A 19,585-nucleotide genomic window follows, 5' to 3' on the forward strand; every position below is an offset into this window, starting at 1 on the left:
ACTAAAAGATGAATAAAAATTCCAACAATTAATAAAAGAATTCCAGCAATCAATTAAGTCCACCCTAGCTCAATTATTCCGATCATCGATGCAAAAATAACTTTAAATTATGCAAACAAACCAGTTATAACCACCGAAGACGCTTCTGATGTGATCTTATTTCTCCTTAATTATTCGGTAACCAGGAAGACGCTTCACTAATTACTACCCTAATCGACTGACAACCGTAAGAGACGCTCTATAGGTTTAATGAGCCGACAGCATTAATATTTAGAGAAACCCGATTCAAAACCAATAAACTCTGACGCATGATTATTGAATTAAGACTGCTTTTCCCTTGACCCTGATGTGTCAATTTACCACTAATCAAACCTAAACCACAATTACGGATGGCCGGTTCAATTGGCTATATAATTAATTCTAACCCAATAAATATTTGCAACTATCTAATGGATCAAAACAATTAATATCATTAAACATGGAGAATCGCAGATGCAAGCATAAAAATAAAGTATAAGAACAATTAGATCTCACAGAATAATTTCTCTAGTGCTTCCCTAATCAATGCCGGAATATAGAAATTTAGCTAGAACTCATAATAAAAATAAATCAAACAAAATAAATAAATAATTGCAAAGGAAAGATGAAGGAATAAAACTTGAATTTAGAACTCCAAATTTGCATCCACAAATTTGCTTCAAAGTTGCCGTCTGGAATATGTATGATATCTCCAAAAACAAAGTCTCCCTCAAATTGATCTCTAGCTAATATATATATAACTAAGGAAAAATCAAAACCTACTAACCTAGTCTAAATAGGCAACTAAAAAAAATAATATAAAGTCCACAAAAACAAACTAGTGGACTACTAGCTAATTAACTAACTTAAAATCAGTCCAAATCAAACATGGTGGCTCAGCATGTCTTTCTTTTCGGCACTTTAGCCTTCAATCCATGCAATCAATTCACGCCCAGGCAGAATGGGCACACCGCACGGCAGACGTGCACAACTTCCTCTTCACACAGCTTCACGACTTCAAAACTCTTCTCAAAATCAATACTTTTCTCCAAAACCTATCAAATACCATAAACATTTATATAAGACCATAATTCATATCCAAAGACGATATTTAACACGAATTAAACATAGAAACCACACCAAAATCCCCCAAATAAATGCGTATAAATACGCCCAATCAAATCCCCCCACACTTAAACAAAGCTCGCCCTCGAGCACCAAAAAGAACAAAACGACATGGAAGGAACAAAAGAAGACTCAAAACAGCAAAAACAAAGCTTTGGCAACAATATGATAGATAATACTCAAAGTCTTGATCAAGATACAATCATCCACAAACCACTAATCATGCTCTTGCTCAGAAAATTATGACATGATCTTCATTCAAGTCAAAATTGTGCAAATTCAATCATGTCTCACCAAGTTCACTCAATTTCTCTCAAAAGACAAATATGGACAGAATAGATTCACACAATTCACAACTTTATGCCTTCAAACATAGCTTGCCGTTATGTCACTATCTCCACCAAAATATGGAACCAATGCACAAATCAAAAGGTCTTGCACTTTGGTTGTAATGGGGCTATGGTACGTACAGGTGGGATAAAACAAGAAAAAGGGGATCAAAGAGGCTCAATATATGATTGAAAACATGCAACACACCAGACCTTCCATCAATAAAACTCTAGAGTAACTCCTCAACATATCCACAATCCTCTAAACGTATGCATTTTATTATAGAACTCTATTTTTCTTTTCTTTCTTTTTTTTTTATTTTTTTATTTTTTTGTTTTCAATTTTTTTTTTTTTTTAACAGCATATATATCCCATAGAATCAATGAACTATCTCTCAACACACTAAAATTATAAGAGTACTCATCTTCTCATCTCGTCATAATCTAGTGCATTCACATGTTTTCAAGGGACAAAAGCAGGCTAAAACAGGCTAAGGCTCAATATATGTGAGTTTTCATCAAACAAAAAGGAGCAAATTAGGCACAAACGGGCTCACTAAGGGAATAGTGAAGTTTCGGATAATATGTTCAGGCCAAACAATGGTTATTCCTAAATGCCTTAATCATTTTCATGCATTAAATTCTCAAACTCAGTCTTGACTATGGCAACAAGGCAAACCAGAAATTCGGCATTGAAGTTCGAATCAATCACTCATCAAAGAAACAATTAGAGCTTAGTCATGTGTGCTCATTAGGGCTCAATCCTCACAATTTAGTAGGCTTCAAGTATTTTGATCAAATTTTGCACGTTTTTCTCATACAAGAATACCTACGAACATATGCATAATTCCATCACAAGAGCAACAGCCTATCATACCAAATCCAATATCCTAATCTCAACTCTTCACATCATCCATCATAATATTGCCAAAGGACTCGAAACTGACTCGAAAACCAAATCAACAGATCAACAGAGCAAAAACACACAAAATAAAGACACCCCCCCACACTTGGACAACACAATGTCCTCATTGTGTGAGAGTATGACAGACCAAAACAGAAACAACAGCAGACAACTAAAAGAAATCAAAAGCTTCAAAAACGAAAAGCAAAAAAAAAAAAAAAAAACTTCCCTGAAATGGAATCATGTAGGTGGATGAGGGGCTGAAGCTTCCGGCGATGAGGAATGGTGGTTGGGCGGTTCGCTGGTGGTCGGGGCAGGGGTGGACGGACGGAGCAGCGGCGGAATGGAGGGGGTGGCGTTGGGGGAAACCAAATTGAGGGAATTTTGACTTTAGTCAAAAACCCTAGTTCTAGAATTTGCACCTTGGGCCCCAACTTTTCAGAAACTGGAGGGCAACCCCCAAACCTGCGAAATTGACCAAAACACACCCCTCGTTTTTTTTTTTTTTTTTTTTTTTTTTTGAGAAAAAAAAAACGAAAATAAACAAAACAAGGGCAAGAAAAATCGGGTTGCCTCCCGATGAGCGCCTTTATTTAACGTCCTTGGCTGGACAGAAAAGAAGTGCAAAATCCTTAGACAATGGTTGGAGACGTCAGGCTGAGCGCATTGAACGACTCCATCTCGACTCCAGCATAGTATGGCTTGAGTAATTGTCCATTAACCTTAAAACACTTTCGTGTTTCGAGGCTTTGGATTTCCACAGCTCCATGAGGACTTACACTAACAACTTCAAACGGGCCCAACCAACGAGATTTCACTTTTCCTGGCATAATCCTTAAGCGTGCGTTAAACAAGAGAACCTTCTGCCCAACTTCAAAGGATTTCCTTCGAATGTATTTGTCATGTAGAAATTTAGTTCGTTCCTTGTAACGACTTGCATGGTCATACGCCTCCAATCGAATCTCCTCTAATTCTTGCAGTTGGAATTGCCTTTCTTTGCCAACGATTTTCTCATCTAAACAGAATTCCTTCACGGCCCAAAAAGCTTTATGCTCCATCTCAACAGGTAGATGACATTGCTTCCCAAAAATCAGCCTGTACGGAGACATACCAATCGGTGACTTGAATGCAGTACGGTATGCCCATACCGCATCGTCCAGTCTCAAACTCCAATCCTTTCGTCTCGGGTTGACTGTTTTCTCAAGGATGCTCTTGATTTCTCGGTTAGAAACTTCAGCCTGACCGTTGGATTGTGGATGATATGATGTGGCAACTCGATGATGGACTCCATATTTCTTGAAAAGTGCTTCCAAAGTGCGGTTGCAAAAATGAGTTCCTTGATCGCTAATGATGGCACGGGGCACTCCAAATCTGTTAAAAATATTAGCTTTAAGGAACCCTGCAACAACTTTAGAGTCATTAGTGCGGGTGGCCTTCACTTCCACCCACTTCGAAACATAATCAACAGCCAAAAGAATGTAAGAATTTCCAAAAGAACTAGGAAACGGTCCCATAAAATCCATTCCCCAAACGTCAAAGATTTCACAAACCAAAATAGGGACCTGAGGCATTTCATTGCGAGAAGAGATATTACCTGTTCTTTGGCACTTGTCACAATTTTTGCAGAAATTGTAAGAATCCTTAAAAATAGTTTCCCAATAAAAACCACAATCAAGAATCTTACGTGCCGTTCTTTTGGGACCAAAGTGACCTCCACAAGCATGAGCATGGCAAAAATTCAAAATTGAATAAATCTCCTCATTAGGGATGCAACGTCGTATCACTTGATCCGCACAGGTCTTCCACAAATAAGGATCATCCCATATGAAGTATTTTGCTTGGCTCCTCAACTTATTCTTACGGGCTGTCTCCATTCCCTTAGAAAAAACTCCAGTAGTTAGAAAATTAACCAAATCAGCATACCAAGGAGTGTTACCGTCGATGTGCAGCAGCTGTTCGTCTGGAAAATCGTCTGGTATGGGCATACCGTCCGACACAGTCTGTAGTCTGCTCAAATGGTCAGCTACCAAGTTCTCGGCTCCCTTTTTATCTTTAATCTCCAAGTCAAATTCCTGCAAAAGCAGAATCCAACGGATCAAGCGAGGCTTAGATTCTTTCTTAGAGAGCAAATACTTAAGAGCTGCATGGTCAGAGTACACAACAACTTTAGAACCAATCAAATATGATCTAAATTTTTCACAAGCAAAAACGATGGCTAAAAGCTCCTTCTCCGTGGTTGTGTAATTGCATTGAGCCGGGTTGAGAGTTTTGGAAGCATAGTAAATCACATGGCTCTCTTTCCCAACTTTCTGCCCTAGCACTGCTCCAACGGCGTAGTCGCTTGCATCGCACATGATTTCAAAAGGTTCTCCCCAAATTGGTGGCTGAATGATGGGGGCAGAAGTGAGTCTACTCTTCAACAAATCAAAGGCCTCCTTGCACTTGTCATCGAACACAAAAGACACATCTTGATGAAGCAACCTAGTGAGAGGTTGAGCAATCTTTGCGAAGTCTTTTATGAAGCGCCTATAAAAACCTGCATGGCCTAAGAAAGCACGAATCTCTTTCACATTAGAAGGATAAGGTAACTTAACAATCAAATCAATTTTCGCCTTATCAACTTCTACTCCTCTTGTAGAAATCACATGCCCAAGAACAATCCCCTCTCTCACCATGAAATGACATTTCTCAAAGTTCAACACCAAATTAGTGTCGACACATCTCTGCAAAACTTGTTCAAGATTAGTCAAACAATGGTCAAAAGAGTCTCCATGCACAGTAAAATCATCCATGAAAATTTCTATGCAACTCTCAATCATGTCAGAAAATAGACTTATCATACAACGCTGAAAAGTACCAGGAGCATTACATAATCCAAACGGCATACGACGCCATGCAAAAGTGCCAAAAGGACAAGTAAAAGTGGTTTTCTCTTGATCTTCCTGAGCTACAAAAATTTGAAAATATCCAGAGTAGCCATCAAGAAAACAAAAGAATTCCTTACCAGCCAATCGCTCAAGCATCTCATCAATGAAAGGTAATGGAAAATGATCTTTCCTAGTAGCATTATTCAACTTCCTAAAATCAATGCACATACGCCAACCAGTTTGCAACCTCATGGGAATCAACTCATTATTCTCATTCTTGACCAATTGAAAACCAGACTTCTTAGGAACCACATGAACAGGACTGACCCATGTACTATCAGAAATCGGATAAATAATCCCTAAATCAAGCAATTTAAGAATTTCTTTAAGCACAACTTCTTTCATGACAGGGTTCAATTTTCTTTGATGATCCCTAGACGGCTTACTATTAGGCTCAAGTAAGATTCTATGCATGCAAGTAGAGGGACTAATACCTTTGATATCGGCTATAGTCCATCCAATGGCAGATTTATGCATCTTAAGAAGACTTACCAACCTTACCTCTTGTTCTGTACTGAGTTCATTGCTGATGATCACTGGCAGCGTATCATCCTCTCCTAAAAATACATATTTCAGATGCTGGGGCAGTACCTTCAAGTCTAGCTTCGGTGGCTTCACAACAGAGGGCAAAATCGGTTCTGTGCTGGTCGGTATGGGCATCCTGCTCGACAAGTGCCGAACTGGAATTTCCTCCGTTGAGTACAACTGCATGATAATCTCTCTAATGGCTTCATTCTCCTCAGTTTTGGTGTTCTCGTCAGTTAGGGAACTGAAAATAACCTGCTCAAGCTCATCCTCCCTGAAATTCTCAACAAATTTCTCAACCAAAGGTTCAATAACATCAATCATGAACACAGATTCAGGATCCTCAACATGCTTCATAGCCTCAAAAATATTAAATGTGACAACATCTCCATCAAATTCAAGGCTAAGCATTCCACTATCCACATCAATTTTTGCCTTAGCAGTTTTCATGAATGGTCTCCCTAAAAGAATCAAGGATTGCTTAGCAGAGGCAGAATCATCCATATCAACAATATAAAAATCCACAGGAAAAATCAAATCATTGACCTTGACAAGGACATCCTCAACAACACCTTCGGGATATGCAGTAGACCTATCAGCTAACTGAATGATAACACGAGTGTCTTTCAAAGGTCCTAATTGCAAATCCTTATACACAGAATAAGGCATGACATTTATGGATGCTCCTAAATCTAGCATGGCTCTCTCAACAGTCTTATTACCTATAATGCATGGAATGGTGAACATACCAGGATCTCGACACTTTTGAGGTAATTTTCTTTGAAGAACAGCAGAAACATTCTCACTCACTCGAATTCTCGCATCATTCCCAAACTTCATTTTCTTAGAGCATAACTCTTTTAAAAACTTTGCGTACCTGGGAACTTGCTTAATTGCATCAAGCAAGGGTAAGTTTATTTCTACCTTCTTGAAGATTTCTAGAATATCCTTCTCTTCTTCAATTCTCTTGTTCTGAGCCAACCTAGAAGGAAAAGGTGGTGCAATCAGTGATTGAGGAATTGAAACCTTAGGTTTTCCACTTACCTTAGAAGAGCTAGGCTCGGTGGATTCTGGTGACTTCTCACTAATTGCATCGTCCTTGGCTTCATCGGGCTTTTCTTCTTTGTCCTGCTGCTTAAGTTGTGGCTCAACTAGAATTCTCCCACTTCTTGTAGTTACAGCACTTGCATTTTCCTTGGGATTCATCTCCGTGACAGAAGGAAGTCGGCCTTGATTCGCCTGCAGCTTGTTCACCTGAGTGGCTAACTGCGTGATTTGTGTGCCCATATTACTCAACGCTGCCTGGGTTTCATGCTGGAATGCCTGCTGACTTTGCACCAAATTCTTCACAATTTCACTGCTCTGGGCGAGGCTCTTCATGATATCGCTCATATTGGGTGCAGAACTCGGTGCAGGACGTGCGGTATGGGCATACTGTCCAGCCTGCGGCGGATTCGGCGCGTACATCCCTGGTTCCTGCTGTCTCCACCTAAAATTTGGGTGATTTCTCCACCCTGGATTGTAGGTGTTGGAAAAAGGGTCGTTTCGCCTTTGCCTTTGTGCGTTCATCTCTTGCTCATCAGCGGATCCCATGCACGCTTGCTCAGTATTATTATCCTGCAGAGATGGACATGCATCAGTAGGATGATTATTTTCAAAGCAAATTCCACATTGAACGTGTTGAGTTTTAGAGACAGCAAGTCCTCTAACTAAAGAGGTGAGAGCATCAATTCTCTCGTTCATGTTGGAATCTTCTACTTTCTGCACTGGCCTATAACGATCATCATCCTCATCCTCATATTGTTGGCCATTTGAAACCATGTCAACGATGAGTTGCTTTGCTTCGTCCAAAGTTTTATTGGTCAAGCTTCCACCACAAGCAGCGTCAACAATTTTCCTATCAAAAGAAGACATACCACGATAAAAATAGTTAGTAAGCAATTGGTAGTCAGAAAATCCATGATCAGGACACTTGCGACACAGCTGTTGGAATCTCTCCCAATAATCGGCTAAACTCTCCGCCTTCTTCTGTTTAATGCTGCTAATGGCCATTCTCAAATTTGCAGCTCTGGACTCAGGAAAGAATTTTCGCAAGAATTGTTCTTCTAAATCTCCCCAAGTTCTAATCGAACCAGGAGGAAGATCAAAAAGCCAATCTCTCGCTCTACCCTGCAAAGTATGAGAAAAAGTCAATAGCCTCAAATTATTTTCAGTAAAACCATGAGGGCGTAGAGTTGAGCAAACTAGATCAAATTCAGCCAGATGCTTGTGTGCACTCTCTCCAGGTAAATCACCGAATTTGGGTAGCACTTGAATGAAACCAGGCCGTATTTCAGCGTTGCCATTAATGGCAGGAAGGACAATGCACAAAGGGCGATTGCTTCTATGACGGCCTAACTCTCTGATCAGTTGAGGTGGTTCTTGTCGAGGATCAACGATCTCTCTATCGTTCTCCTCATCCCTATTGTTACGGTCACCCATTTGATCTTCAATTTCTTCTTGATCCTCAAGACTCGGTGGAGCAGAATTAGATTTCTTTTTCCACTCCTTAGCTTGCTTCTTCAACTTTCGTGCGGTCTTCTCGATTTCTGGATCAAAAACTAATGCGCCTGTACGAGAAGAACGGGGCATAAACTAAAAATAAAATAACTAAAAATAAAAGACAGACTGAAATCAGTAAAATCCTGCTTAAAACCAATCCCCGGCAACGGCGCCAAAATTTGGTGCGTCGTTTTACACCAAAAATATCCGGCAGTCAGCCGGTATGCCCACACTGCGCAGACAGCAGTAAGCAAAATCGTCTCCCAAGGGACTGGCGAGAATTTCTCTAATTAAAGTCTGCAAAGTAACCACGAAATTTTGAGAAGAAAATATAGAAAATACTAAACTTAAAATTAAATAAATAAAATCCGAATAAACCAATTTTTCCAATTAACTAAAAGATGAATAAAAATTCCAACAATTAATAAAAGAATTCCAGCAATCAATTAAGTCCACCCTAGCTCAATTATTCCGATCATCGATGCAAAAATAACTTTAAATTATGCAAACAAACCAGTTATAACCACCGAAGACGCTTCTGATGTGATCTTATTTCTCCTTAATTATTCGGTAACCAGGAAGACGCTTCACTAATTACTACCCTAATCGACTGACAACCGTAAGAGACGCTCTATAGGTTTAATGAGCCGACAGCATTAATATTTAGAGAAACCCGATTCAAAACCAATAAACTCTGACGCATGATTATTGAATTAAGACTGCTTTTCCCTTGACCCTGATGTGTCAATTTACCACTAATCAAACCTAAACCACAATTACGGATGGCCGGTTCAATTGGCTATATAATTAATTCTAACCCAATAAATATTTGCAACTATCTAATGGATCAAAACAATTAATATCATTAAACATGGAGAATCGCAGATGCAAGCATAAAAATAAAGTATAAGAACAATTAGATCTCACAGAATAATTTTGCTAGTGCTTCCCTAATCAATGCCGGAATATAGAAATTTAGCTAGAACTCATAATAAAAATAAATCAAACAAAATAAATAAATAATTGCAAAGGAAAGATGAAGGAATAAAACTTGAATTTAGAACTCCAAATTTGCATCCACAAATTTGCTTCAAAGTTGCCGTCTGGAATATGTATGATATCTCCAAAAACAAAGTCTCCCTCAAATTGATCTCTAGCTAATATATATATAACTAAGGAAAAATCAAAACCTACTAACCTAGTCTAAATAGGCAACTAAAAAAAATAATATAAAGTCCACAAAAACAAACTAGTGGACTACTAGCTAATTAACTAACTTAAAATCAGTCCAAATCAAACATGGTGGCTCAGCATGTCTTTCTTTTCGGCACTTTAGCCTTCAATCCATGCAATCAATTCACGCCCAGGCAGAATGGGCACACCGCACGGCAGACGTGCACAACTTCCTCTTCACACAGCTTCACGACTTCAAAACTCTTCTCAAAATCAATACTTTTCTCCAAAACCTATCAAATACCATAAACATTTATATAAGACCATAATTCATATCCAAAGACGATATTTAACACGAATTAAACATAGAAACCACACCAAAATCCCCCAAATAAATGCGTATAAATACGCCCAATCAGTCTTCCTGATTATCGAATAATTAAGGAGAAATAAGATCACGTCAGAAGCGTCTTCGGTGGTTATAACTGGTTTGTTTGCATGATTTAAAGTTATTTTTGCATCGATGATCGGAATAATTGAGCTAGGGTGGACTTAATTGATTGCTGGAATTCTTTTATTAATTGTTGGAATTTTTATTCATCTTTTAGTTAATTGGAAAAATTGGTTTATTCGGATTTTATCTATTTAATTTTAAGTTTAGTATTTTCTATATTTTTCTTCTCAAAATTTCGTGGTTACTTTGCAGACTTTAATTAGAGAAATTCTCGCCAGTCCCTTGGGAGACGATTTTGCTTACTGCTGTCTGCGCAGTGTGGGCATACCGGCTGACTGCCGGATATTTTTGGTGTAAAACGACGCACCAAATGATTGGCGCCGTTGCCGGGGATCGGTTTTTAAGTAGTAATTTTCCTATTATTTCGATTTGTTTTTTTTTATTTTTTTTATTTTTGTTTGAGTTTGATCTATAGCTGAAATTGAGATGTCTGAAGATGGGGATGATGACCGTGATGACATTCTGCCACCACCACCGTTGATAAGAGAGTTGGGCCGCCACAAGAGAAATCATCCGCTATGCATTGTGTTGCCCACGATTAATCAAAATACTGAAATCAAGCCTGACTTTATTCAAGTTCTTCCAAAATTCAGCAACTCGCTTGGAGAGAGTGCACATAAACATCTTGCTGAATTTGATTTAGTTTGCACTACTTTACGCCCTCAAGGTTTTCCTGAAGATCATTTAAAATTACTAACTTTTCCTCATACATTGCAGAGTAGAGCTCGAGATTGGTTGTTAGATCTATCACCTGGCTCAATCAGAACTTGGAACGATTTAGAGGAGCAGTTCTTGCGTAAATTCTTTCCAGAATCAAAGGCTGCAAATCTAAGAATAGCTATTAGTAGCATCAAGCAGAGGCAACACGAGTGTTTGTCTGATTATTGGGAGAGATTTCAACAATTATGTCATAGATGTCCTAACCACGGATTTTCTGATTATCAGTTGCTCATTAATTATTTTTATCGTGGTATGTCTTCTTTTGACAGGAGGATTGTTGATGCTGCTTGTGGAGGAAGTTTGACCAACAAGACCTTAGATGAAGCAAAACAATTGATTTTTGATATGGTCACCAATGGTCAACAATATGAGGATGAGGATGATGATAGGTACAGGCCGATCAACAGAGCAGAAGATGTATGTGTGAATGAGAAACTCGATGCTCTAACTTCCTTAGTTAGAGGCATGGTTGGAGCTCAAATTCAGAAGGATAATCATCCAAATTTCAGCTGGAATCATTCGCCTGAATTTTTCACCAGCGCACAGCCGCAGGCTGGGTGGTATGCCCATACCGACCGCCCAGAGCCCAGTATGAGCGATATTCTTCAGAGTCTGGCACAGAGCAGCCAGATTGTTAACAATTTGGTGCAAAGTCAGCAAGCTTTCCAGCAAGAGACGCAAGCTGCGTTGGGTAGTATGGGCACACAGATCACTCTGCTCACCACCCAAGTGAACAAGTTGCAAGTAAATCGTGGAAAACTTCCATCTCAAGAAGAAGTACATTCCAAGGAGCATGTTTATGCTATGCATTTAATGAGTGAGGAAGATTTCTTTGATCCAAAGCCCATGGAAGATGAAAAGGAGAAGGAAGAGCAAGAAAGTGCTCAGAATGATGAAGTTGTCGAAGAGGCACAACAATATGAAAATCTCTCTTCTTCCGAGGTAAGTGTTGAATCTGAAATTTATAATTCTAAAGCATTAATTTCTCTCACTTTTCCTTTCAGGTTGGCTCAACATAAGAATGGAAATGAGGAAAATGAGATTCTGGAAATATTCACGATGAATAAAGAACCACCAGAATATTATGATGAAATTCAAGGATGTAAAGTGCAGCTGAACCCCACCAATGACGGTTTCACTCAGCATCTGTCATGCGGTATGCCCATACCGACCAGCACTGGACAGATTGTGCCTTCAATTGTGAAACTGCCAAAGCGGAAATTGAAACCACCTGATGATTGATCCAGTTTCAGGGAAGTTTTTGTTAGTTTACTTTCGTTTTTATTTTATTTTATTTTTCTTTTTCTTGTCTTTTATGCTTTCTTTGTTTTGTGTCTTTGTTCTTAGTATTTCCCCACACAATGAGGACATTGTGTTGTTTAAGTGTGGGGGAGTTTTTATGTCTTTTGTCTTGAGTCTGTGTGCATGTTTTGTTTTGGTCTTCCTTTTGAGTCTGTCTATGGCAACTTTTCATGCGAGCATTTCGATTTGTTAGGATGAGCATATTGATATGGATTGTATGGTTGTTTTCTTGGATGATACAAAAATGTGTTGAAACCCATATGTGTTTGAGGATGACGAATGTGCAAATTGATCAATTTTGTTGAAAACCACTCATATAGTGAGGATTGAGCCTTTAGAGCAATAACTTGAATGCTCCTTGCTTGTTTTCGATGAGTGTTATGCATTCTTGACTTCTTGATATTCGGTTTGCCATGTTGCCATAATAAATTTTTAAACAACCAATTGGACTCATTTGTGAAAGCGATTTAGGCATTAGGAATAAACCTCATTGGCCTTAAAAATTTCATACCTTGCAATATCCATTAGTGAGCCATTTTGAAGCCTTGACCCTTTTTATTGTTATATATGATTGAAGCCTCGAAAATTTTAGCCATTAGCCTTCTTTTAGCCTTGCTTTGTCCATTTCCAGCATGATGCAAGTGGTTTGTTTTGTGATATTACTTTGTTGGAAGAATAAGGTTGATTAAAATTTAGTGCTTGGTTGGAATGATTGAGGATTGAAATTGACAAAAGAGGTTGTTGGTTGTTTAAAAATGAGGTGATCTTATGATGTTAATTCAAAAAAAAAAAAAAAACAAAAAAAAAAACAAAAAAAAAAGAGAAAAAAAAAAAAAGAAAATGCTGGAGTTTGAATGTCTATGTATTGGGAATAAGGGTTGATTTGATTTAGTTTGATTTTGGGATTAGAATGTGGTGAACTACTTGCATTGTGTTGGTTTTATTAGCCTTGTTTATCCACTTTTGTTTATCCTACCTATGCACCCTAGCCCCATTACAACCTTGTGGAAAGACCTATTGATTCATGGATAAGTTCAGTTTTCGAATTGAAGATATTGACATAGTGGCAAACTTATAATGGATAGAGTCGAGTTGCATGTGTGTGAATTTACCTACCTTTTGATATTGAGAGATTTGAGCGAATTTAGTGAGGCTGGATTGATTTTCACGTTTTTGACTCGAATGAAGGGTGAATGCACATGATTGTTGATTCCAAGAATGGTTTGAGGAAAAATGATGATTGTATCTTATTCTAACTTTGAGATTTGCTTGTTGTGATTGTTGCCATGGCTAGTCGTCGTTAGTTGCGTCTTGTCTTGTCTTGTTTGTGTCTTGAGTTTTGTTCTTCCCTTTGTTTTGTTTTTCTTATGCTCGAGAGCGAGCATTGTCTAAGTGTGGGGGAGTTTGATTGGGCATATTTTATACGCATATTTTGAGTGTTTTTGGTGAATTTTAAATGCCTAGTTCCTGCTTATTATTATCTTTTGGACTTAATTGTGAAACTAATAAATATTCTTCATGGTTTTGATAGGTTTTGGATAAGAGGATCGAATTTTGAAGAGTTTGAATCTGTGCGCGTTTGCTGTGCGCGTTTGCTGTGCGGTGTGCCCATACTGTCTGTGATGTCCGAAATTAAGGCTGAATTGGCGAGAGTTGGGCGACTGATATCTCTTTTACTTTCTTTTAGTGGGCTTTGACTTTTAAAAGGGCTGCATTTTGCCTTATATCTTTAGTTAGGCCCATGGGCCATTTTTTATATTACTTTATTAGATTAGGTTTGTTATTTCCATAGATATATATATATATATTTGTGATGATACACGCTTAGAGAGACATCACATATAGACGCCACCCATTCTGGAGAGCAGCTGGGACGTGATTTTGGAGCAATTTAATTCAAGTTTTCTTTTCTTCATCTGTTCTTCGCAATTTATTTCTTAATTTTCTTTATTTATTTGTTTATGCGTTCTAGCTAATTCGTTTATTCCAGCATCGATTACGGAAGCACTAGCAAGATTATTCTGTGAGATCTAATTTGTTCTTATACTTTATTTTTATGCTTGTATCTGTGATTCTCTGTGTTTATCGTTATTAATTGTTTTAATCCATTAAGTAGTGCGCAATATTTAGTGGGTTAGAATTAATTATACAACCAATTGAACCGGCCATCCGTAATTGTGGTTTAGGTTTGATTAGTGGTAAATTGACACATCAGGGTCAAGGGAAAAGCAGTCTTAATTCAATAATCCTGCGTCAGAGTTTATTGATTTTGAATCGGGTTTCTCTAGTAATTAATGCTGTCGGCTCATTAAACCTATAGAGCGTCTCTTACGGTTGTCAGTCGATTAGGGTAGTAATTAGTGAAGCGTCTTCCTGGTTACCAAATAATTAAGGAGAAATAAGATCACGTCAGAAGCGTCTTCGGTGGTTATAACTGGTTTGCTTGCATAAATTAAAGTTATATTTGCATCAATGATCGGAATAATTAAGCTAGGGTGGACTTAATTGATTGCTGGAATTCTTTATTAATTGTTAGAATTTTCTATTTATTTATTTAGGATTAGAACCTTTGCAATTCTTTTGGGTTTTATTTATTTATTTCTATTTTAGTATTTTCTCAATATTTTCCCCATAAATCTCGTTTTTGGAGTTTCTTTACAGGTTGGATTTTAGGAGAATTCTCGCCGATCCCTTGGGAGACAATTTTGCTTGCTGCTGTCTGCGCAGTGTGGGCATACCGGCTGACTGCCGGATATTTTTGGTGTAAAACGACGCACCAAATTTTGGCGCCGTTGCCGGGGATCGAACCCGGGGATTGGTGCGTCGTTTTACACCAAATCCAAACGGCAAAATACAACGCTGAAAAGTACAACGCTGAAAAGTACCAGGAGCATTACATAATCCAAACGGCAACGGCGCCAAAATTTGGTGCGTCGTTTTACACCAAAAATATCCGGCAGTCAGCCGGTATGCCCACACTGCGCAGACAGCAGTAAGCAAAATCGTCTCCCAAGGGACTGGCGAGAATTTCTCTAATTAAAGTCTGCAAAGTAACCACAAAATTTTGAGAAGAAAAATATAGAAAATACTAAACTTAAAATTAAATAGATAAAATCCGAATAAACCAATTTTTCCAATTAACTAAAAGATGAATAAAAATTCCAACAATTAATAAAAGAATTCCAGCAATCAATTAAGTCCACCCTAGCTCAATTATTCCGATCATCGATGCAAAAATAACTTTAAATCATGCAAACAAACCAGTTATAACCACCGAAGACGCTTCTGACGTGATCTTATTTCTCCTTAATTATTCGATAATCAGGAAGACGCTTCACTAATTACTACCCTAATCGACTGACAACCGTAAGAAACGCTCTATAGGTTTAATGAGCCGACAGCATTAATATTTAGAGAAACCCGATTCAAAACCAATAAACTCTGACGCAGGATTATTGAATTAAGACTGCTTTTCCCTTAACCCTAATGAGTCAATTTACCACTAATCAAACCTAAACCACAATTACGGATGGCCGGTTCAATTGGCTATATAATTAATTCTAACCCAATAAATATTTGCAACTATCTAATGGATTAAAACAATTAATATCATTAAACATGGAGAATTGCAGATGCAAGCATAAAAATAAAGTATAAGAACAATTAGATCTCACAGAATAATTTCGCTAGTGCTTCCCTAATCAATGCCGGAATAAACTAATTTAGCTAGAAAACATAATTAAATAACACAAGAAATAAATAAATAAATTGCAAGGGATAGATGAAGGAATAAAACTTGAATTGAGAACTCCAAATTTGCATCCACAACTTTGCTTCAAAGTTGCCGTCTGGAATATGTCTGATATGTCTAAAAACTCACTCCTTAATATATATATATAACTAATGAAATAGACCTAATTCTACTATGCAAAAAGTGGCGCATGGGCCTTACCAAACAAAAGCTCATAACTTAAAATAAAAGAAAAGTGGCGAGGCCCACTAAATAAAAATCAGTCCAAATCAAACATGGTGGCCCAGCATATCTTTCTTCTCGGCACTTTAGCCTTCAATCCATGCAATCAATTCACGCCCAGGCAGAATGGGCACACCGCACGGCAGACGTGCACAACTTCCTCTTTACACAACTTCACGACTTCAAAACTCTTCTCAAAATCAATCCTTTTCTCCAAAACCTATCAAATACCATAAACATTTATATAAGACCATAATTCATATCCAAAGACGATATTTAACACGAATTAAACATAGAAACCACACCAAAATCCCCCAAATAAATGCGTATAAATCCCCCAAATAAATGCGTATAAATGCGTATAAGAGCAGTGAAATTGTGAAGAATTTGGTGCAAAGTCAGCAGGCGTTCCAGCATGAAACTCAGGCAGCGTTGAGTAATATGGGCACACAAATCACGCAGTTAGCCACTCAGGTGAACAAGCTGCAGGCGAATCAAGGCCGACTTCCTTCTGTCACGGAGATGAATCCCAAGGAAAATGCAAGTGCTGTAACTACAAGAAGTGGGAGAATTCTAGTTGAGCCACAGCCTAAGCAGCAGGACAAAGAAAAGCCCGATGAAGCCAAGGACGATGCAATTAGTGAGAAGTCACCAGAATCCACCGAGCCTATCTCTTCTAAGGTAAGTGGAAAACCTAAGGTTTCAATTCCTCAATCATTGATTGCACCACCTTTTCCTTCTAGGTTGGCTCAGAACAAGAGAATTGAAGAAGAGAAGGATATTCTAGAAATCTTCAAAAAGATAGAAATAAACTTGCCCTTGCTTGATGCAATTAAGCAAGTTCCCAGGTACGCAAAGTTTTTAAAAGAGTTATGCTCTAAGAAAATGAAGTTTGGGAATGATGCGAAAATTCGAGTGAGTGAGAATGTTTCTGTTGTTCTTCAAAGAAAATTGCCCCAAAAGTGTCGAGATCCTGGTATGTTCACTATTCCATGCATTATAGGTAATAAGACTGTTGAGAGAGCCATGCTAGATTTTGGAGCATCCATAAATGTCATGCCTTATTCTGTGTATAAGGATTTGCAATTAGGACCTTTGAAAGACACTCGTGTTATCATTCAGTTAGCTGATAGGTCTACTGCATATCCCGAAGGTGTTGTTGAGGATGTCCTTGTCAAGGTCAATGATTTGATTTTTCCTGTGGATTTTTATATTGTTGATATGGATGATTCTGCTAAGCAATCCTTGATTCTTTTAGGGAGACCATTCATGAAAACTGCTAAAGCAAAAATTGATGTGGATAGTGGAATGCTTAGCCTTGAATTTGATGGAGATGTTGTCACATTTAATATTTTTGAGGCTATGAAGCATGTTGAGGATCCTGAATCTGTGTTCATGATTGATGTTATTGACCCTTTGGTTGAGGAATTTGTTAAGAATTTCAGGGAGGAAGAGCTTGAGCAGGTTATTTTCAGTTCCCTAACTGAAGAGAACATCAAAACTGAGGAGAATGAAGCCATTAGAGAGATTATCATGCAGCTGTACTCAACGGAGGAAATTCCAGTTCGGCACTTGTCGAGCAGGATGCCCATACCGACCAGCACAGAACCGATTTTGCCCTCTGTTGTGAAGCCACCGAAGCTGGACTTGAAGGTACTGCCCCAGCATCTGAAATATGTGTTTTTAGGAGAGGATGACACGCTGCCAGTGATCATCAGCAATGAACTCAGTGCAGAACAAGAGGTAAGGTTGGTAAGTCTTCTTAAGATGCATAAATCTGCCATTGGATGGACTATAGCCGATATCAAAGGTATTAGTCCCTCTACTTGCATGCATAGAATCTTACTTGGGCCTAATAGTAAGCCGTTTAGGGATCCTCAAAGAAAATTGAACCCTGTCATGAAAGAAGTTGTGCTTAAAGAAATTCTTAAATTGCTTGATCTAGGGATTATTTATCCGATTTCTGATAGTACATGGGTCAGTCCTGTTCATGTGGTTCCTAAGAAGTCTGGTTTTCAATTGGTTAAGAATGAGAAGAATGAGTTGATTCCCATGAGGTTGCAAACTGGTTGGCGTATGTGCATTGATTTTAGGAAGTTGAATAATGCTACTAGGAAAGATCATTTTCCATTACCTTTCATTGATGAGATGCTTGAGCGATTGGCTGGTAAGGAATTCTTTTGTTTTCTTGATGGCTACTCTGGATATTTTCAAATTTTTGTAGCTCAGGAAGATCAAGAGAAAACCATTTTTACTTGCCCTTTTGGCACTTTTGCATGGCGTTGTATGCCGTTTGGATTATGTAATGCTCCTGGTACTTTTCAGCGTTGTATGATGAGTATATTTTCTGACATGATTGAGAGTTGCATTGAAATTTTCATGGACGATTTTACTGTGCATGGAGACTCTTTTGACCATTGTTTGACTAATCTTGAGCAAGTTTTGCAGAGATGTGTCGACACTAATTTGGTGTTGAACTTTGAGAAATGTCACTTTATGGTGAGAGAGGGGATTGTTCTTGGGCATGTGATTTCTGCAAGAGGAGTAGAAGTTGATAAGGCGAAAATTGATTTGATTGTTAAATTACCTTATCCTTCTAATGTGAAAGAGATTCGTGCTTTCTTAGGCCATGCAGGTTTTTATAGGCGCTTCATAAAAGACTTCGCAAAGACTGCTCAACCTCTCACTAGGTTGCTTCATCAAGATGTGTCTTTTGTGTTCGATGACAAGTGCAAGGAGGCCTTTGATTTGTTGAAGAGTAGACTCACTTCTGCCCCCATCATTCAACCACCAATTTGGGGAGAACCTTTTGAAATCATGTGCGATGCAAGCGACTACGCCGTTGGAGCAGTGCTAGGGCAGAAAGTTGGGAAAGAGAGCCATGTGATTTACTATGCTTCCAAAACTCTCAACCCGGCTCAATGCAATTACACAACCACGGAGAAGGAGCTTTTAGCCATCGTTTTTGCTTGTGAAAAATTTAGATCATATTTGATTGGTTCTAAAGTTGTTGTGTACTCTGACCATGCAGCTCTTAAGTATTTGCTCTCTAAGAAAGAATCTAAGCCTCGCTTGATCCGTTGGATTCTACTTTTGCAGGAATTTGACTTGGAGATTAAAGATAAAAAGGGAGCCGAGAACTTGGTAGCTGACCATCTGAGCAGACTGCAGACTGTGTCGGACGGTATGCCCATACCAGACGACTTCCCAGACGAACAGCTGCTGCACATCGACGGTAACACTCCCTGGTATGCTGATTTGGTTAATTTTCTAACTGCTGGAGTTTTTCCTAAGGGAATGGAGACAGCCCGTAAGAATAAGTTGAGGAGCCAAGCAAAATACTTCATATGGGATGATCCTTATTTGTGGAAGACTTGTGCGGATCAAGTGATACGACGTTGCATCCCTGATGAGGAGATTCATTCCATTTTGAATTTTTGCCATGCTCATGCTTGTGGAGGTCACTTTGGTCCCAAAAGAACGGCACGTAAGATTCTTGATTGTGGTTTTTATTGGGAAACTATTTTTAAGGAT

The 19,585-nt window shown here is 38.5% G+C and overlaps 2 protein-coding genes across 2 annotated transcripts; one reads left to right on the forward strand and one right to left on the reverse strand.

Moving 5' to 3' along the window:
• Positions 1-3,008: 3,008 nt before the first annotated feature.
• Positions 3,009-8,459, reverse strand: LOC131009839 (uncharacterized). The gene is made up of 2 exons (XM_057937243.1): positions 7,524-8,459; positions 3,009-7,445 (listed from the first exon to the last, which is right to left on the reverse strand). The coding sequence occupies exons 1-2, from the start codon at positions 8,457-8,459 to the stop codon at positions 3,009-3,011; spliced, it is 5,373 nt and encodes a 1,790-aa protein (XP_057793226.1).
• Positions 8,460-10,482: 2,023 nt separating this feature from the next.
• LOC131009840 (uncharacterized) lies at positions 10,483-12,018 on the forward strand. Its single transcript, XM_057937244.1, has one exon. It carries the CDS (start codon positions 10,483-10,485, stop codon positions 12,016-12,018), a length of 1,536 nt encoding a protein of 511 aa, XP_057793227.1.
• Positions 12,019-19,585: the final 7,567 nt, after the last annotated feature.

The sequence above is a fragment of the Salvia miltiorrhiza genome, chromosome 2, assembly GCF_028751815.1.
Source record: "Salvia miltiorrhiza cultivar Shanhuang (shh) chromosome 2, IMPLAD_Smil_shh, whole genome shotgun sequence".
Taxonomy (NCBI): domain Eukaryota; kingdom Viridiplantae; phylum Streptophyta; class Magnoliopsida; order Lamiales; family Lamiaceae; genus Salvia; species Salvia miltiorrhiza.